The sequence below is a fragment of the Indicator indicator genome, chromosome Z (assembly GCF_027791375.1).
Source record: "Indicator indicator isolate 239-I01 chromosome Z, UM_Iind_1.1, whole genome shotgun sequence".
In the NCBI taxonomy this organism is placed as follows: domain Eukaryota; kingdom Metazoa; phylum Chordata; class Aves; order Piciformes; family Indicatoridae; genus Indicator; species Indicator indicator.
Window position 1 is genome coordinate 82,083,664 of NC_072053.1, and position 21,203 is coordinate 82,104,866.

At 47.9% G+C, this 21,203-nt stretch overlaps 1 protein-coding gene across 1 annotated transcript in view; it reads right to left on the reverse strand.

The window, feature by feature from the left end:
- DGKQ (diacylglycerol kinase theta) overlaps positions 1–21,203 on the reverse strand; it is a 125,921-nt gene that overhangs the window by 14,560 nt on the left and 90,158 nt on the right. The window contains exons 16-19 of the mRNA XM_054397647.1: positions 20,958–21,073; positions 6,615–6,766; positions 4,077–4,225; positions 2,777–2,958 (exon numbers count right to left, since the gene is read on the reverse strand). Coding sequence (XP_054253622.1) covers positions 2,777–2,958; positions 4,077–4,225; positions 6,615–6,766; positions 20,958–21,073 — 599 coding nt within the window. The remainder of the gene's footprint in view (positions 1–2,776; positions 2,959–4,076; positions 4,226–6,614; positions 6,767–20,957; positions 21,074–21,203) is intronic.

Below are 21,203 nucleotides of genomic sequence, written 5' to 3' on the forward strand. Positions count from 1 at the left end.
CAGAGGGCATCTGAGCAATGCTCAGCAAGAGAGAAAGGGTCAGCAAGAGGATGGGGCCAGACACTTTTTAGTGGTGCCCAGGGACAGGACAAGAGGCAGAAAAAAATTTTTTTGGTACTGAGGGAGGTGAGACCCTGGCCCAGGTTGCCCAGAGAGGTGGGAGATGTCCCATCCCTGGCAACATCCCAGGTGAGGTTGTCTGGGGCTGTGAGCAACTTCCTCTGGTTGAAGCTGTCCCTGCTGACGGCAGCAGGTTAGGCTGGATGACTTTGAAAGGTCTCTCCCAACCCAAACCATTCTGTGATTCCCTGATTTTAAATAACTCCCTCTATGCCATTCTCAAATTTCTATAGATTTTAGTTGTTTCTGCAATTATTTTTTCCTTTTCATGACATTCATCCCAGAGCTTCCCTCTCCCAATCCTTGCTTCTCCCACTCAGCAACTTTAAAAAGCAGATCAGGGCAAATCAATCCTTGTCTCCACCAAGTGAAAACCAGCTGGGACCTGAGCAACACAAATCCACCTCCAGCTGAAATCCTTCTCCAGCTGACACATAATGCCTGGGATCCTCCAGCAACTAGACCAAAACATTGGGTCAGCAATGTGCCCTTGAGGCCAAGAAGGTCAATGGGATCCTGGGGCACCTTAAGAGGAGTGTGCCCAGCAGATCCAGGGAGGTTCTCCTCTCCCTCTACTCTGCCCTGGTGAGGCCACACCTGGAATATTGCATCCAGTTCTGGGCTCCCCAGTTCAGGAGGGACAGGGATGTACTCGAGGGAGTCCAAGGGAGGGTACAAGGATGATGAAGGGATTGGAGCACTGCCCTGTGAGGAGAGGCTGAGAGACCTGGGGGTGTTTAGTCTGGAGAAGAGAAGACTGAGAGGGAATCTAATAAATGTTTATAAATATCTGAGGGCTGGGGGTCAAGAGGGAGGGGACAGGCTCTGCTCAGGTGCACCCTGTGATAGGACAAAGGGTAATGGATATAAACTACAGCACAGGAGGTTCCACCTCAACAGGAGGAAGAACTTCACTGTGAGCATCACAGAACACTGGAACAGGCTGCCCAGAGAGGTTGTGGAGTCTCCTGCTCTGGAGACTTTCAAGCCCCATCTGGATCATTCCTGTGCCACCTGTGCTGGATTCTATGGTCCTGCTCTGGCAGGGGGGTTGGACCTGATGTCTGTGGAGGTCCCTTCTAACCCCTAACATCCTGTGATCTGTGATCTGCTATCACTCTTACAGCTTCCTACTGCCTGATTGCCACCTTGGTGTCCAATCTTTGTTTTGTCTGAAGATAACCAGAGCCAATCTACACCACCCATAGATGGTGTCACCAAACCCAAACAGTGTCACCATCTACAACTAACATTTGTATCTTCCTGAACAGAAACCTGTCATATGAAAAAGGGATTGAAGGGATGGGGACTTGCACTCCCAGAGAATACAGCAGATGGCACAGGATGGCACTGAGATGACAAAAAAGATTTACTTCCCATTGTGCTGCCAACTCATTAAACTGTGGAAGTCAAGAGGGTCTGCGGGGGGACTGGCTCCAGTCTTGTTCAACAACTTCATCAACAGCTTGGATGAAGGGACAGAGTGGATGCTCAGCCAATTTGCTGAGGATACAGAACTGGGAGGTGTGGCTGACACCCCATCACGCTGTGCTGCCACTCAGTGAGACCTGGACAGCCTGGAGAGAGTTGGGTGGAGAGGAACCTCATGAAGCTCACCAAGAGAAAGTGTAGGGTCCTGCGTAAGGGGGACCTGCAGGAAAGCAGCTTCCACAGGAGTGCTGTCAGACAAGAGAGTTGAAAATGAGCCAAGAACGTGCTCTTGTGGTCAAGAGAGGTTCTCCTCCTCCTGCATGCTGTGCTGGTGAGGCCACATGTGGGGAACTGTGTCCAGTTCTGGGCTCTCCAGTTCAAAAGAAACAGGGAACTACTGGAGCAAGTCCAGCAGAGGATACAGAGGTGCTGAGGGGCCTGGAGCATCTCTTTGAGGAGCAAAGGTTGAGAGCCCCGGGGCTGTTGAGCCTGGAGAAGAGCAGCCAGGATGGGAATCTTCTCAATGCTCAGCAAGAGCTGAAGGGTGGGGGGTAAGAGGCTGAGGCCAGACTCTTTTCAGTGGTGCCCAGTGACAGGACAAGGGCAGACGGCCCAAACTGGAACCCAAGAGGTTCCATCTGAACAGGAGGACAAAATTCTTTAGTGTGAGGGTGCTGGAGCCTTGGAGCAGGCTGCCAAGAGAGGTTGTGGAGTCCTTGGAGACTTCCAAACCCACCTGGACACTGTGACCCTTGGCAAGCTGCTGTAAGTGACCCAGCTTTAGCAGGGGGGTTGGACTGGATGATCCCTCACAGAGGTCCCTTACAACCCTCACCATTCTGGGATTCTGTAAAAGGTGACACTACTTTTGTGTGGGAGAGGGGATGTTTGGTTTTCATTCAATGCTGCAGTTTCATTAGTCTTCCAGAATCGGTTTGGTGTTCCTATAGAAAGCTCTTTTCATTTGAGAAATCAATTTACTCCCAACTGAAGCAGTCAGGTGTGCCATTGTCACCTCAATCTCTTCATCAACCCTCTGCCTGCAGCCAACCAGACCCACCAAAACTGAAGCACTAGATGCAGATGCATGCAGTGCTCCCTGAGGAAGTGCTCAGTGAAGCTCAGGGACAACTTAGCAAAGAAAGATTAAACTCCCTTAACAGCTGGTTTTTGTTACAACAACAAACAAATCCTAAGAATCCAGCCCAGAGGGGGTTCAGCTCACCTTTGGAGGCTCAGGTTCTGCCACACCATTCTCTGCACCATTAGCTGGCTCCTCTGCATCCAGGAGGATAGTCCAGCGATCCATAAGGACATCATCTGCCTCATCCACAGAGATCAGAATGGAGTAGGGGTCCTCCCCACTGTAGCCAGCTCCCCAGCGCAAGACCCTCCCTAAGTCATTACCTGGGCAACAGTAAAGAACCCCCAGAGAGGAGTAAATTAGCTACAGGCATCAAAAACTGCATCATCCAAAGCAAATCACATGAAGGTGGCTCCAAGCAAGTCATGGAGGTGGTCAGGGTAGGCTGAGTAAGCAGAAAAAAATACCTCAGTGGTGGTGTGGCTGCAGCTGTGCTCACAGCCACACAGAGCCTGGTGCTCACAAAAAAGGATGGGAAACGCTTTCATGGAGCTGGGAGCTCCAGAACCATGGGAAAATCTTTCATGGAGCTGGAGCTCTATAAGCATGGGAAAATCTTTCATGGAGTTGGGAGCTCCATAACCAGGGGAAAATCTTTCATGGAGTTGGGAGCTCCATAAGCATGGGAAAATCTTTCATGGAACTGAGAGCTCCATAACAAGAAAAAAAAAATCTTTCATGGAGTTGGGAGCTCCATAATGAGAGAAAAAAAAATCTTTCATGGAGCTGGGAGCTCCATAACGAGAGAAAAAAAAAATCTTCCATGGAGCTGAGAGCTCCACAACAATGCAAAAAATCTTTCATAGAGCTGAGAACTCCATAACAAGAGAAGACTCTTTCCTGAGTTGGGAGCTCCATAACAAGGGAAAAACCTCTCACAGAGCTGAGATCTCCATGACAATGGAAAAATCTTTCATGGAGCTGAGAGCTCCCTAACAATGGAGAAATCTTTCATGGAGGTGAGATCTCCATGACAATGGAAAAATCTTTCATGGAGCTCAGAGCTCCCTAACAATGGAAAAATCTTTCATGGAGGTGAGAACTCCGTAACAAGAGAAAATTCTTTCATGGAGTTGTTTTGCAGTGAGCTCTGATGCACCTGTGGTTGCCAGGGGAAGACTGTTTTGCCCTCTCCACCTCTTGCCCACTGACAGACACCCACACCAACCCTCTTGCCCTCCTTCTCCCTTCAGAAAGCAGGGCTGACACCTCCTTGATGCAGCTGGCACTGCACTCACTCTCCAGCGCCGGCCAGAACTGACCCACGGCATCCCTACTGCAAACCTGTTTTGTCAGGTGGATAAATGAAGATAAAAACTTCTGCCCTCATAAAACCCCAAAACAACCCACACACAAACCCAGTGCTCACTGTGATCCTCACCTGTTCCTAAAGGTAAGATGGCAACAGAGGGCTCTGAGCACACCAGCTTGTGCCTGATCTCCTCCAGCGCGCCGAGGACCCATCCGACGGTGCCGTCCCCACCACACACCAGCACCCGGAAGGAAGGGACATTGGAGAAGGTGTGGAACCTCCATTCAGGAACAAAGAAAAGTGGAAAAGAAAGGTTACAACACAGACCAGGAAGAGCAAGCACGTATGGTTGTTGTGCTTTGCCCCTGTGGCCCTGCCACTGGGGTCAGGGTCAGCTTCAAGGTGAGTAGAAATAAAGAAACTTTTAGATAAAGCTGTTTAAAAAGAGTGGAAAACCACAATCCTCTAGAATTCTTCACAGCTCAAGTTACATTGCTAATCACTTCCTTTTGCACCAAAGACACAGAGATCTTTTGGGTACCTCACTCCAAGAAGGGCACTGAGGGTGCTGGAGTGTGTCCAGAGGAGGGCAATGAAGCTGGGGAAGGGTCTGGAGAACAGATCTGGTGAACAGCAGCTGAGGGAACTGGGAGTGTTTAGTCTGGAGTAGAGGAGGTTGAGAGGAGACCTCATTGCTCTCTACAACTCCCTGAAAGGACTCTGCAGTGAGGTGGGGGTTGGTCTCTTCTCCCCAGTGTCAGGTGATAGGATGAGAGGAAGTGGCCTGAAATCGTGCCACGGGAGGTTTAGGATGGAGATGAGGAAAAAATTCTTTGCCGGAAGAGTGGTCAGGGATTGGAACAGGCTGCTCAGAGAGGTAGTGAAGTCCCCATCCCTGGAGGTGTTCAAGAATCGTGTGGACATGGCACTTGGGGACTTGGTTTAGCAGGCATGGTGACATTTGAGTTGATGGTTGGACTCAATGACCTTAGAAGTCTTTTCCAACCGAAACTATTCTATGATTCTATGATCCAAGTGTCCACAATTTCAATGTGGACATCTCTAAGTCTGCATCCTAGCGGAGATGTTGATCAGTGCTGGTTTTTGTTTTTCCCACTCAGTCATAGGACTCATAGTACATTTCCTTCCTCCCAGCACACTTTTCATGGTTGCTCTCAGTTTTTGTGTGTTTTCATCCTACATCCCCAGATAACCTCGCAGAGGAGTTTTTATTTCCCCATTCTACAGGAAGCAACCAAACAAGTGGCAACAGTTTGCTTTTAAAGCTACAGAAGTTTGTTTTTTTTTTTTTTTTTTTTTGTGGGCCAAACAAAATGAAAATGGAGAAATGGCTGAAGTGGCAACTTGAACTGCATCAGACAGACAACCACCACACAGCTCCAGCCAAAAACCTCACAGCTCCTGCAGCTTGTTTCTCTTGCCTCCTGCACAAGCTGTGTTTCTCCCAGGAAAGCTTTTGTTTCGAACAGCTTGCCATGACAATTCAGTGCTGAAAGAGGGAGGCTGCTCTGAGCAAACCAGGGCTTCCAGTTTGATGAAGCTGGTAACAGAGTGGTGTTGATTAAATCGAGCCACGGGTTCCTGCCTCCCCACGAGCACGTTATGTTCTGTTCCTTGCAGTTAAGACATGCTGCAGCTGTAGGCAGGCAGGCCCTGTTCATCCTGCAGCCATGGGCCAAGTTTCAAGAGTCAAAACAGAAAACTTTATGATGCTTTCCTGTTACTGGTTCCCATGAAACGTTGAGAGGAAATAAAAAGCAAAACCCAGCCTGCAGCGGGCACTGTGACATTTCTCTTTCCATCCCCATTCAACTATAAAATATTTTTATTTTTGAAAGACTTTCAAGCTGTTTTACTGCAAAGTGAGCACCACTTTCCCAGGGCTGGACTCTGAGACTGGACACAAGCACAACCATCAGGAGCTGCTCTGTTTTCTTTAGAGAACCTCCATGTTGAAATCTGTTCTCACAGAGGGAAGCAGGCAGAAGGATAAACCCCCTGCTCTGATCTTCAGGCACAGAACAGAAGCAACTCAGATCTTCATAATAAGCAAATCTAGAATCATAGAACCACAGAATGCATGGGGTTGGAAAGGACCTTTAAAGGTCATCTAGTCCAAGCCCCTTGCCATCAGCAGAAACATCCCCAACTAGAATAGGCTGCTCAGAGCTGCAGCAAGCTTGACTTTGAATGTATGCAGGGATGGGGCCTCCACCACCTCCCTGGGCAGACTGTTACCATGTTCCACCACCCTCACAGTAAAGAACTTCTTCCTCATGTCCAGCCTAAACCTATCCTGCTCTAGTTTAAAACCACTGCTCCCTGTCCTAGCGCTACATGCCCTTGGAAACAGTTCCTCCCCAGCTTTCTTGTAGGCCCCCTTCAGGTACTGGAAGGCCACTATAAGGTCTTCCTGGAGCCTTCTCTTCTCCAGGCTGAACAGACCCAACTCTCTCAGCCTGCCCTCATAGCAGAGGTGTCCCAGCCCTCTGACCATCTTTGTGGCTCTCCTGTGGACCCTCTCCATCAGGTTCTCGTCCTTCTTGCGCTGAGGGCCTCAGAGCTGGACACAACCTGACCCATCCTTTCAAAAAATTAAAAGACATATACAAAAAAAAAAAAAAATGACAGGACATGATGACTTACCCAGGCAGTGGGCCACCATTGGTAAGTTCAAAGACCTGATGTGGGTTCAGCAGCTTTCTGAAGCTGTACAACAGATCCCGGCCTTTTAAACCACCGCTCTTCGGATTCACAAACACCAGAAGCGGGCAGCAGTTCTGTGGTATCTTGGAAGCCTGAAAGGAGACAAGGAAAAAGGATTAGCCAAAAGCCATGACTAGGCAGGAAAACTACTGCTGCATCTCAGAGGTATTTCCTGATCACAAAATGAGAGTGTCTGGGGCGGGCACTGGCACGTCCTTCCCCAGGAACTGATAGAATTGTTTGGGTGTAAAAAAGACCTTCAAGATCATGAACTCTACCAAGCCTGGTGCTAGGCCATGTCCCTCAGCACCACTCTTCTTTTTAGATAACCCCAGGGATGGGATTCAAACCCTGCCGTGGGCAGCCTGTTCCAATGAAGAAGACTCTTCTGCTATCAAACCTAACCTTGCCCTGGTGCAGCCTGAAGCCACTTCTCTCACCCTATGGCTTGTTTCCTGGGAGACCAACATCCACCTTGCTCCAACCTCCTTTGAGGCAGCTGTAAAGAGGGAAAAAGGCTCTCCTCAGCCTCCATTCTCCAGGCTGAACAACTCCACTTCCCTCAGCTGCTCCTCAGAAGACCTGTTCTCCACAACCGTCACCAGCCCTGCTGGCCACACTGTTGCTGATCCAAGCCAGGATACTCTTGGCCTTCTTAGCCACCTGGGCACACATTCATCCTCAGACCTTTCTCTGCTGAGCAGTTTCCAGCCACTCTGCCTCCGGCCTGGAGTGTTGCAGGGGCTTGTTGTGACCCTAGTGCAGGACCCAGCACACTAGATAGGTATTAAAATCCTTAAAAAAAATTAGGTATTAAAATTCTTAAATCAGGAGGATTTTTTGCCAGCATCTTATGATCCTCACACCTCTACTGAACCTCCTGCCTGAAAGGGCCTTGACCACAGGGCTGTGCTGCTGTGAGGAAGCCTGGAACCCACCCAGAAACCACTCCAAAGGAAACCACTGCACGTGGCAGAGGAGGGGTTTCCTGGGGTACTCCACAAAAAGCATGGGAATGGTACTTGCAGCCCCACTCAAGGTCAAAGCTTCCAGCCACCAGAAGCATCCCTCTGGGACTCGTTTTCTGCCATAAATCATCTCCTAAAATGATCAGTAAGCTTGGGAAAGATCTCTAAGATCCAACACCTCCATTACTGTGTTCTGAAGTGCCACATCTAACTCATTTTCTGAACACCTCCAGGGATGGTGACTCCACCATCTCCCTGGGCTGCTTGTTCCAATGCCTGACCACTCTGGCAGGCAAGATATTCTTCCTAATATCCAGCCTAGGCTCTAGAAAACTCCAGCATGGTTTTCACCCACTCTGCCCCAGGGCTGGGGGGGCAGGTAGGTGCCAGAGAAGCCCCTGGGGTGTTTCAGGGAGTGTGCTTTCAAGCAGAAGCCTTTGCACAGCCCCTAAGTCGTGGCAATTCATATTTAGAGGTTGGACAGCATTCAGGGAACAGAGATTTGTCACGCAGCTGACAGGATGGACTGAGGGAACAGAACAACAGTGCTAAATATAAGTCAATTTAGACAAGAATGATTCAGGGGGCGGCCAGGCAGCAGCATGACCGCAGCCTGCAAACATGTGGAGAGATACCAACAGCTACAGAGGGGAGGAGACAGCACCCTGACAGCCTGTCAGCTGCTGTCTACAGATCCACCACCAGAGAGCCTGGACTGAGGCAAAGAAGGGAGAAATGAGGGCAAATTCATCATCAGCATGGGGAAGCAAACTGGAGTCTGATGTTGAGATATGCCAAATCATCAGCTGCCACCGTGGCCATCAGAACGTGTCCCACAGGGTTCCAGAACACCTCCAGGGATGGGGACTCCACCACCTCCCTGAGCAGCCTGTTCCAGTCCCTGACCACTCTTGCAGCAAAGAAAATCTTCCCAATGTCCAACCTAAACCTCTCCTGGTGCAATTTCAGGACATTTCCTCTCATCCTATTGCTTATTACCTGGGAGAAGAGACCAACCCCCACCTCTCTCCAGCCTCCTTCCAGGGAGTTGTAGAAAGCAATGAGGTCTCCCCTCAGCCTCCTTTTCTCCAAACTAAACAACCTCAGGTCCCTCAGCTGCTCCTCACCAGCCCTGTTCTCCAGACATCCCCCAGCTTCATTGCCCTTCTCTGGACCTGCTTCAGCAACTCAATGTCCTACTGTTTGGGGCTTCCCAATACCTGAAAGATTTTCCCAAATTCTGCTTTCCTACAAGGACTGGGTGCTAATCCTCTGCTGGTTTCACCCTGACAGATGTTGAGGCACCCACAAAGACATAAAAATGCTTTTCCTTCTCCTGCAGGAGACATACCCTCTGCCATTCAGTGTGTCTTGCAGGCATGAACAGAAAACACACCAGGAAGAGGGACTTGCAGCAGGTAAGACGGATGGTGGAGCAGGCATGTGCTTGTACTCTTGCCCCTTCCTTGACCTTTGAATGCCACCAGAGACATTAATTCTGAAAATAAGTTTTCTCAAAATAAGAAACCCAAACCCAACAAACTACCCAAACAATGGCTATCATAAACCATGGAATAGTTTGAGCTGGATGGGACATTAAAGATCATCCAGTTCCAACTCCCATCCACTAGTCCAGGTTGCTCAGGTTCCTGTCCTTGAATGCTTTTGGCTGACAAGGAGCCAGAGGAGCCTCAGAATGTTGTTTTACTTGAAGGGTTTCACTGCTGGCAAAACAAAGAGGTTGGCAAGACAGAGGCTGCAGAGATGTCCACACAGCTTTCTCCAGAGGAGCCACTTCACAGTGTACTGTGACCACCACTAGGGTAAAACACTTTTTGCCTCCATATTCAGGCTTCATTCTAAAAGGGGAAGCAATTGCTCAGCATGCCCACCAACAAGAGTAACAGATTCAAGGACATGGGAAGGGTATTTGCAGACAGAAAAGGAAGTCTATGGAAAACAATGCATGCCACTGCCACAAAAAGGAAGGACTTCTTGAATTGTAAGGTCAAGAGCTCAAGGGCCCACATTATCCCAAGGAGAGAAGTGGATTTCCTCCACTCAAGCCATCACAGGCATTAATAAAAGCAGTAAGCAGAGCTCTGGCCTCTTCAGAAGCAAAGCCCTCCTCTTTACTCCATCAGTTCCTGCACCATCATCTGCCACAGCCCATTATCAACAGGCCTTTGAAAATGCCACAAGCAATGGAAAGCAGAGCAGCTCTGAAAGGAAGCACCACATTCCTTGGGTAACAGAGCAAATTGTTCCCTTCCTGTAATACTTGTTCCAGCTTCTGATCATGTCCTGAAGATGACCAGGGAGCTGGAGCACCTCCCCTATGGGGACAGGCTGAGAGAGTTGGGGCTGTTCAGTCTGGAGAAGAGAAGGCTTTGGGGAGACCTTAGAGCAGCCTTCCAGTACCTGAAGGGGGCTACAGGAGAGCTGGGGGAGGACTTTTTACAGGGGCTTGTGACAGGATATGGGGCAATGGTTTTAAGCTGGAAGAGGGGAGATTTAGACAGGAGATTAGGAAGAAATTCTTTCCAGTGAGGGTGGGGAGAAACTGGAACAGGTTGCCCAAGGAGGATGTGGATGCCCCCTCCCTGGAGGTGTTCAAAGCCAGGATGGATGAGGCCTTGAGCAACCTGGGCCAGTGGGAGGTGTCCCTGCCCATGGCAGGAGGTATAGAAGTAAATGATCTTTAAGGTCCCTTCCAACCCAAAACCATTCCATGATTCATCTCTGCCTTGCCTTCCTACCTGCCCACTTCCCATTGCTTCCTCTTCAAAGCTTTTGTACCACCTACACTTCACCTCCAGCCATTTCAACTTTCTGAACAGTATGGGCTACTGGAAAACTCTGGGCTTGGTCCAACACCCAGAAACTTGTAGGTTTAAAAAAAAAAAAAAAGGGGGGGGGGGTGAGGGGTAAAAGGATAACAGAAATTAAAAAAATATATTCAGTCCTGCATCTGAAAGAAAAACCTTTCCAAAGCAGGAGGAGAGAAGAAGAAATCTGACATGCAAGTCAAATACCTTACGTGAAGGCAGACAGAACATTTGATTATCTTCTCGTCCTCAGGAAATCAGCTTCTAAAAATACTGGGATTTGGACATTTGGAAGTGACATGCTGAACACATGTTTTGCATTAGCTACTTTTGCAGGCAAGTTTCTAACACACTGGTGTTTTAAAAACCAAGCAACTAAAATAAATCCGCAAGGAGCTCTGGGGGCTCGCAGCGATTTCTGAGACGTGGTAAGCTCAGAGGCACTCCACGGCACAGCTGTGTTTTTGGGAAGCTCATCTGAGATCTTACCCATCTTGTTGTGAAGATGGATTTATACTTTCTGCAAAGCTGCCCTCTAAATTTCCTAGTTGTACCAAAAAAAAAAAACCAACCAACCCAAAAAACCCCACCCCACACACCCCCAGTGTGAAACATTTACTGTGAATGCTACGAGGACTCACAAGCAGGTACAGAGAAAGGCCTGGAGGTAACACATCATCTGTGTGTGAACTTAGCAGTCATCATAGAATGGTTTGGGTTGGAAGGGACCTCCAAAGGTCATGCAGTCAGCAGGGATATCCTCAACTAGATCAGGTTGCCCAGTGCTCTGTTGAGCCTCACCTTGAGTATTTCCAGGGATGAGGCTGTGACCACCTCCCTAGGCAACCTGTTCCAGTGTTCCAACACCCTCACGGTAAAGAACTTGTTACTACCACCCAAGCCCATCTTTGTTCAAGTATCTTCTAATCTGAACCCCCAACTGAGGACTAAATTGAGGACTATGTAGAAGAGACAGGAGCATTGTAGAAAATGGAAGTACTATAGAAAACAGTAAATGTTTAGCCCTACAGTTAACTTGTTTCCCATCATCACTTTTCATTAAACCTGAAGGAGTAGGAAATGCTGCAAAATCCCCAGATAAAGGCCGTTTTCTAAGAAAACAATGATTTTTTTCAGTGGGGGTTAAAGACTCCTGGACAGTTTGTGCAGCACAGCAGGGCTGCTGCCTCACGATGCCGGATGGCCACAGGGGTAGCACTCTCAAGCTGCAGAGTTTCTTTTAATCCCTTATTAAAGCCCCAGTGGGGACCTAGGAGTGAGTTTGTTCCTGGGCAGAAGGGGATGTGTGACTCACAGCCTGAGGGCTCCCTTCCCCCTTTAGCCCTGGCTTCAGTGCTCTGCTGGAGGAGTGAAACCTTGCAGAGGGGGTTTTGTGTTGGCTGGCGTTCAGGAGGGAATTTACTGCTGGTTTCTTAGAGACAGCTGAAGGAGGTTGTGTGATTTAGACACTCTGACAGTCACTGTTGTGCACTGCTAGGTGGGTCAGGATTAGCACAACGCAGCCTTGGGCTGGGGCAAGAGATTTCCTTGTCCATGCTAATCCCCTTTCTGTTGAGTGTACCCTGTAATCACATCTCACCACAAGCAGAACAAGGCGTTCTGTGCCACAGGTCTGCCAGCAGGGCTGGAGGCTGTCTCCAGGAGATGCAGAGATCTTTTAAGTGACCAAACAAAATCCTGCACTTGCAAGTGGGCTGTCTGCACCATCTGCCACAGGCAAGGACTCAGCTATGCCCCAAGCACAGGCTTCCTGGTTGTAGCCAGGTAGGGGTTGGTCTCTTCTCCCAGGCAAGCAGCAGCAGAACGAGAGGACACAGTCTCAAGCTGTGCCAGGGGAGGTACAGGCTGGGTGTGAGGAGGAAGTTCTTCACAGAGAGGATGATTGTCCATTGGAATGTGCTGCCCAGGGAGGTGGTGGAGTCATCATCCCTGGAGATGTTCAAGAGAAGCCTGGATGAGGCACTTGGTGCCATGGTCTGGTTGATTGGATAGGGCTGGGGGATAGGTTGGACTGGATGATCTTGGAGGTCTCTTCCAACCTGGTTGATTCTATGATTCCTTCACCATGGCCAGAAAGGAGTCATTGCATCGGATGAGGAACCACGTGCAAGGTGTCTCAGCACAACTGGAGCAGCAGCTGGGCCAGCACAGAAGGAGCTCAAAAAATTTCTTTACTTTTTAATAGAATCACACAATTGCTTTGGTTGGAAAAGATCTCTTAGGTTGCCCAGTCCAACCATCAACCTAAGATCACCATCCCCACTAAACCATATCCCAAAGTGCCACGTCCACACCACTCTTGAACACCTCCAGGGATGGGGACTCCACCACTTCCCTGGGCAGCCTGTTCCCATGCCTGACCACTCTTGCAGCAAAGAAATTGTTCCTAATCTCCAACCTAAGCCTCCCCTGGCACAATTTCAGGCCATTTCCTCTCATCTTGTCACCTGATACTCAGGAGAAGAGACCAACTCCCACCTCACTCCAGCCTCCTTTCAGGGAGTTGTAGAGAGCAATGAGGTCTTCTCTCAGCCTCCTCTTCTCCAGAACAAACAATCCCAGTACCCTCAGCCTCTCCTCACACAAGGCTCCTCTAGAGCCTTCAGAATTTTGTTGCCCATCTCTGGATCTGCTCCATCCCCTCAAGGTCCTTCTTGGAGTGAGGGGCCCAAAGCCAAACTCAGTATTCAAGGTGTGGCCTCCCCAGTGCTGCTTCCAGGGGCACAATCACTGCTGTACTCCTGCTGGCCACACTATTCCTGATCCAGGCCAGGATGCTGGTGGCCTTCTTGGCCACCTGGGCACACTGCTTGCTCATCTGCAGCTGCTGTCAACCAGCACCCCCAGGTCCTTTTCTGCTTGGCAGCTTCCAGCTACCCTGCCCAAAGCCTGCAGCATTGCAGAGGTTGTTGTGACCCCAGTGCAGGACCCAGCACTTGGCTTTGTTAACCTCATCCCACAGGCCTCAGCCCATTGATCCAGCCTGTCCAGATCCCTGTGCAGAGCCTTCCTACCCTCAAGCAGATCAATACTCCCACCCAGTTTATACTCACCTGCAAACTTCCCTCATCCAGATCATTGATAAAGATGTTAAAAGAGAACTGGCCCCAGCACTGAGCCCTGGGGAACACCAGAGGTGACCAGCCACCATCTGGATTTAACTCCATTCACCACCACTCTTGGGCTCAGCCGTCCAGGCAGTTCTTAACCCAGTGAAGCATCCACTGGTTTTGGAGAACTGCAGAGGTGGAAGAAGACTGGAAACTAATCTTTCATGAGGTTTTGGCTGAGAGGGTCATTGAACTGTCATGCTTTTAAGTTGGAAACAACTGTGAGGAATTAGTGGGCTGAAAGAAATGGAACTCCCCCATCTTTTTCTGCTGCTCTTAAAGAGCACAAACACAGCAGGTCAGGGGCACTCCACTGCTAAGTGGCATTTGTTGATAAAGCCACCAAAAGTTGCTCACCTTCAGAACTCTGCTGACCTTGTCTGCCAGCACTGCAAAAGGAGTTCTGGTAACTCAGCTTCCAATTCAAAGTGTCTTTCACCTTGACATGCCACCAAAGAGTGACACCCCAAACTGACCTGGCAGGTCCTCACACAGGACAGCTAAGTTGCACCAGGGCAGGTTTAGGCTGGACCTTAGAAGAAACTTCTTCACTGCAAGGGTTCTCAATCACTGCAACAGACTGCCCAGGGAGGTGGTTGAAACACCAACCCTGGAGGTGTTTAAAAGAGGCAGAGATGTGGTGCTGAGGGACATGGTTCTGAACCAGGCTTGGTAGAGTTAGAGAACGGTTGGACTCAGTGATCTTGAAGGTCTTTTCCAAGCCAAAAAATTCCCTGATTTGAGTGAAAAAAGGGTTCCAGGAGACTCTGGGGGTTGTCACTCTTCAGCAAAGAGAGTGTTTCCATTTATTTGAACACTGTGAAATGAAAAAGTGATTAAATTCTTAAAAGGTCCAGGGTAATAAAACATCAGAAGGGACCAGCACATCTGATGACACCAACTGCTCCACTAGCTAATGAGTACTTAAAAGCAAACTGACTGCATTAAACCTTTCAGTCATGATAACAAGAGGATGAGCTGCTTCTGGCAGATCTGACCATGACAGATTAGATCTGGGCCTCCTCCTCAGAAGCTGTATCAGACACAGGGTTAGTGAATCTCACCCTGAGAAAACAAAGGACCAGCAACCTCATAACCACCAATTTACTTCTGTGTATTTATTGACGTCTAAAACGGGGGGTTGTTTGGGGGATTTTTTTTGTTGTTGTTGGTTGGTTTGGTGGTTTTTTTCTTTTTATGCTTTCCCCTCCCCCCTTTTTTTGGTTGGTTTTTGGTTCGTTGGATAGGTTTCATTGATTGGCTTTGTTTTGGTTAGTTGGTTTGGCTTGGTTGGTTTTGGTTAGTTAGGTTTGGCTTGGTTGGCTTGGGTTAGTTAGGTTTGGCTTGGTTGGCTTGGGTTAGTTAGGTTTGGCTTGGTTGGTTGGTTTTGGTTTGGCTTGGTTGGTTGGTTTTGGTTAGTTTGGTTTGGCTTGGTTGGTTTTGGTTTGGCTTGGTTTGTTGGTTTTGGTTAGTTTGGTTTGGCTTGGATGGTTTTGGTTAGTTAGGTTTGGCTTGGTTGGTTGGTTTTGGTTAGTTTGGTTTGGCTTGGTTGGTTGGTTTTGGTTAGTTTGGTTTGGCTTCGTTGGTTTTGGTTAGTTAGGTTTGGCTTGGTTGGCTTGGGTTAGTTAGGTTTGGCTTGGTTGGTTTGGCTTAGTTAGGTTTGGCTTGGTTGGTTGGTTTTGTTTAGTTTGGTTTGGCTTGGTTGGGTTTGGTTAGTTAGGTTTGGCTTGGTTGGTTGGTTTTGTTTAGTTTGGTTTGGCTTCGTTGGTTTTGGTTAGTTAGGTTTGGCTTGGTTGGTTTGGGTTAGTTAGGTTTGGCTTGGTTGGTTTGGCTTAGTTAGGTTTGGCTTGGTTGGTTGGTTTTGTTTAGTTTGGTTTGGCTTGGTTGGGTTTGGTTAGTTAGGTTTGGCTTGGTTGGTTGGTTTTGTTTAGTTTGGTTTGGCTTGGTTGGGTTTGGTTAGGTTTGGCTTGGTTGGTTGGTTTTGTTTAGTTTGGTTTGGCTTCGTTGGTTTTGGTTAGTTAGGTTTGGCTTGGTTGGTTTGGGTTAGTTAGGTTTGGCTTGGTTGGTTTGGGTTAGTTAGGTTTGGCTTGGTTGGTTTGGGTTAGTTAGGTTTGGCTTGGTTGGTTGGTTTTGTTTAGTTTGGTTTGGCTTGGTTGGGTTTGGTTAGTTAGGTTTGGCTTGGTTGGTTGGTTTTGTTTAGTTTGGTTTGGCTTGGTTGGGTTTGGTTAGTTAGGTTTGGCTTGGTTGGTTGGTTTTGTTTAGTTTGGTTTGGCTTGGTTGGGTTTGGTTAGGTTTGGCTTGGTTGGTTGGTTTTGTTTAGTTTGGTTTGGCTTGGTTGGGTTTGGTTAGTTAGGTTTGGCTTGGTTGGTTGGTTTTGTTTAGTTTGGTTTGGCTTGGTTGGGTTTGGTTAGGTTTGGCTTGGTTGGTTGGTTTTGTTTAGTTTGGTTTGGCTTCGTTGGTTTTGGTTAGTTAGGTTTGGCTTGGTTGGTTTGGGTTAGTTAGGTTTGGCTTGGTTGGTTTGGGTTAGTTAGGTTTGGCTTGGTTGGTTGGTTTTGTTTAGTTTGGTTTGGCTTGGTTGGGTTTGGTTAGTTAGGTTTGGCTTGGTTGGTTGGTTTTGTTTAGTTTGGTTTGGCTTGGTTGGGTTTGGTTAGTTAGGTTTGGCTTGGTTGGTTGGTTTTGTTTAGTTTGGTTTGGCTTGGTTGGGTTTGGTTAGGTTTGGCTTGGTTGGTTGGTTTTGTTTAGTTTGGTTTGGCTTGGTTGGGTTTGGTTAGTTAGGTTTGGCTTGGTTGGTTGGTTTTGTTTAGTTTGGTTTGGCTTGGTTGGGTTTGGTTAGTTAGGTTTGGCTTGGTTGGTTGGTTTTGTTTAGTTTGGTTTGGCTTGGTTGGGTTTGGTTAGTTAGGTTTGGCTTGGTTGGTTGGTTTTGTTTAGTTTGGTTTGGCTTGGTTGGGTTTGGTTAGTTAGGTTTGGCTTGGTTGGTTGGTTTTGTTTAGTTAGGTTTGGCTTGGTTGGGTTTGGTTAGGTTTGGCTTGGTTGGTTGGTTTTGGTTAGTTAGGTTTGGCTTGGTTGGTTTTGTTTAGTTTGGTTTGGCTTGGTTGGTTGGTTTTGTTTAGTTTGGTTTGGCTTGGTTGGGTTTGGTTAGGTTTGGCTTGGTTGGTTGGTTTTGTTTAGTTAGGTTTGGCTTGGTTGGGTTTGGTTAGGTTTGGCTTGGTTGGGTGGTTTTGTTTAGTTTGGTTTGGCTTGGTTGGGTTTGGTTAGTTAGGTTTGGCTTGGTTGGGTTTGGTTAGTTTGGTTTGGCTTGGTTAGTTTTGGTTTTCCTGACTTCTTTTCCTCCACTTTTGTTTAATTTTAGCTATAATTTGGCCTTTGTTTTATCACTCCTGAGAGTACACATTATCCCCATAGGGATGGAGCAGCTCTCCCATGAAGTCAGGCTGAGAGAGCTGGGGTTGTTCAGCCTGGAGAAGAGAATATCATGAGGACCTTATAGCCGCATCCCAGATGTGAAGGGGGCCTACAAGAAAGCTGGGGAGACACTGTTTACAAAGGCATGGAGTGACATGAGAGTAATGGCTTAAAACTGGAAGAAACCAAATTTAAATTGGGCATTAGGAGGAATTTCTTGACCATAAGGGTCTTGAGGCACTGGAGCAGGTTGGCCTGAGAAACTGTAGAGGCTCCAATCCTGGAAGTGTCCAAGATCTGGTTTCATGGGGCCTTGAACAGCCTGGTCTATTAGTAGGTGCCCCGACCAGGGCAGGGAGGTGTGGAACTAGATGATCTTTAAGGTCTTTCTTCCAGCCCAAACCATTCTGTGGTTTCTTTGCCTTTCACCCACAAGAGGAACATCAAACACAGCACAAATTCAGTATGGTGCTCAGGCTCTGTACAAGCATTTCCTGGTGCTGTATTTGACTGGTCATGTACACAAGGCATGAACAAAGGCTGAGAGCATCATAGGATAAGAGGATAATCTAGGTGGAAAAGTACCTCAGGAGGTGTTGTAGTCCAACTGCTCCTCAAAGCAGGATCAACAATCATTCATTAGTTTATCCTGGGTAATTAGTCAATGGCATAAGCCAGGTGGCTGGAGCACGCATGAACCACACTCAAAATATTAACTCCTGGCTCATTTCAGCCAGATGACCAAATACAAACAGTACATGCTGAACTGGAAACAGAAGGTATGTGCAGCTGGACATCCCCCCAGCTCCTTCTTACATATTAGGAATCTTTAATCAGCACAGTGTGACCAAGGTGGCCAAGAAGACCAACAGCATCCTGGCCTGGATCAGGAACAGCGTGATCAGCAGGACTAGGAAAGTGATTGTGCCCCTGCACTTGTAACTGGTGAGGCTGCACCTTGAATACTGGCTTCAGGTCTTGGTCCCTCACTCCAAGAAGGACATTTTGGTGCTGGAGTGTGTCCAGAGATGGGTGGTGAAGCTGGGGAAGGGTCTGGAGAACAGGGCTGGTGAGGAATGCCTGGGGGAACTGGGGTTGTTCAGCCTGGAGAAAAGGAGGCTGAGGAAAGACCTTCTGGCTCTCTACAGCTCCCTGAGAGGAGGTTGGAGGCAGTTGGGGGTTGGTCTCTTCTCCCCAGTAACAAGTGATAGGATGAGAGGACATGGCCTCAAGTTGCACCAGGGGAGGTTTATGTTGGGCTTTAGAAGAAACTTAATCACTGAAAGGGTTCTCAAACACTGGAACAGGCTTCCCAGGGAGGTGGTTGAATCACTAACCCTGGAGATGCTTAGAGGACACATAGATGTGGAGCACTGGGACATGGTATAGCACCAGAATTGGCCAAGTTAGTAAATCACACAGAATCACATAGAAACAACCAGGTTGGAAGAGACCTCCAAGATCACCAAGTCCAACTGATCACCCAACCCTGACTAATCAACAAGACCATGGCACTAAGTGCCTCATCCAGGCTCTTCTTAAACATCTCCAGGGATGCTGACCCCACCACCTCCCTGGGCAGCACATTCCAAGGCCAATCTCTCTTTCTGGGAAGAACTTTTTCTAAGATCAAGCCTTCCCCTTGCACAGCTTGAGACTGTGTCCTCCTGTCACTGGTTGCCTGGGAGAAGAGACCAATCCCCACCTGGCTGCAACCTCCCTTCAGGTAGTTGTAGACAGCAATGAGGTCTCCCCTGAGCCTCCTCTTCTCCAGGCTGAACACCCCCAGCTCCCTCAGCCTCTCCTCATAGGGTTTGTGCTCCAGACCCCTCCTCAGCTTTGCTGCCCTTCTCTGGACATGTTCAAGCAACTCAACATCTTTCTTGAACTGAGGGGCCCAGAACTGGACACAGGACTCAAGTGGTTGGACTACATCTTAAAGCTCTTGTCCATCCAAAACAATTCTATGAGTCTGTATTAGAAATTCATCCCTAGCCATCTCCTGAACTGTGATATCTTGTGTTAGATAACAGGTGGCACTGTCCATACTTTCCTGGCATCCAGAAGTTCACTTCAAACATACCCAGTGCCAGGAAATCCAGACACATGTCATCAGAGTGGAGCATGTTCAACTTCACACACACATGCACAAAATCCAGGCCCATAATGCACTTGCCTAAAACCCTCTGAAAACAAGCAAGCAACAGCAGCTCCATCTTCATGCTGCCTTATCTGTCTGGCAATAAAAACTCTGAGCCTTGTTTGGATGAGGGGGGACCTTGGTTTCTAGGGATCTCACAGAACATGATGCCTATGTATGCAGAAGAACAAGGCTACCACTTGTTTTGGAGAGGAGATAGTTCATAACCTTGCCAGTTTCACTTAAGCACTGCCTCTACTGTCTGCTCAGATTAAGAATAATTTTGCCTTCAGACAACTTTGACAAGCACAGGACTGTCTGGTACAAGCAGGAAGACAGCCACGCAGTATGGCTGCTGAACTTGAGACCTTCCCACCTAAAGCTGTTTCACAATTCCCACTATTTATCTATCTATGTAATTTTTTTTTTTTTTTTTTTAAAGTTTCAACCTTCCATGAAGTTCTAAGGAGTCAAACTAAGTCACTCACTTCACTGGCCACAGTAACTGCAAGATAGGTGACAGCTCAGCAGGAAGCAACCACAGCTGCACACTCTTTTGGACAGAACCTACTCCCATCCTGGTTCCAAATCACTTTGCTCAGTGAGCCACTTCCCTCTTTCCATGCTGTATCTGCTTTGAAATCTCTTACTAAACTAACTGATTCATAAAGTGATTTGTAAAAAAAAAAAAAACAAACCATAAATCAACCAAGGAATTTGACTCTTGCATTGAATCTTTCAGAAGCCTGTGTCCTCTGAAATCCACAATGCAGCATTTCAACAAGGTCCCTCTGTTACAGGACAAGGGGAAATAAAGATACTGTGAATGAGATTAGCAGGAGTGCTTTACCTTGTGCTTACCAAGGAAACACATTTAGTCCCCAAAACAAAGTTGCTGCAAACCTTTTGACATGCCAGCTAAAACTAAAAGCAAAACCCCACCTAAATTTTTGAGCACTGAAAGAAATAAAAAGGAAAAAAATAACTTTGCTTTCCCCCCTCTTTACAGCTGTGCAATCTTGGAGTTGTATAGCAAATCCTGACAACTCCACAGGACAGGTGACTTCACTCCCAGAAGCAGATCATGCACATGAAGTACAGGCTCCCAGGCATTTTTGTTTTTCATCACACTCATTACAGGAACTCACTGTGTGGCTCCTTTGAACCACAGAATCACAGAATGTTAGGTGTTGGAAGGGACCTCCAGAAATCATCCAGTCCAACCCCCCCAGCCAGAGCAAGATCACCTAGGACAGGTCACACAGGAATGCATCCAGGGGGGGTTTGAAAGTCTCCAGAGAAGACTCCACAACCTCTCTGGGCAGCCTGTTCCAGTGCTCCAGCACCCTCACACCAAAGAAATGACTCCTGGTGTTGAGGTGGAAGCTCCTGTGTTCCATCTTGTATCCACTGTTCCCTGTCATATCACTGGGCACCACCAAACAGAAGCTGGCACCTTCATCTTGACACCTAACCTTCAGATATTTCTAGACTGTGATGAGATCCCCTCAGCCTTCTCTTCTCTAGACTAAACAGCCCCAGGGCTCTCAGTCTTTCTTCACAGTAGAGATATTCAAGTCCCTCACTCATCCTCATAGCTCTCCACTGGACTCTCTCCAGCAGATCTCTGTTCCTCTTGAATTGGGGAGCCCAAAACTGGACACAGTATTCCAGTTGTGGTCTCACCAGGGGAGGGCAGAGGGGGAGGAGAACCTCCTGAAGACAATTTTCTCATTTACTACCAGCAGGAGAAGTCTTAAGGTGGATGCATTCCTCTTTTAAAGACACATTCTAAATTCAAACCCATCTCTTACCACAACTTCGGGAATCACCACGGCGTTCAGAGGCTTGTCATTGACAGTGGTATCTTTAACTAGCATATATATTCTTTCAGCTTCAGAAAAGCAGGAAATTTCAAGCACAACAGCACCTGTGAAGAGGCAGGAGAACTGTTTTTCATATTTTCTATCAGCATTAGGAAATCAGAATCACCACAGCAAAAGGTTTGCTCAGTTTACTCGGGACATCACACAGCACAAGCTGCTCTGCACTGCTTGTGG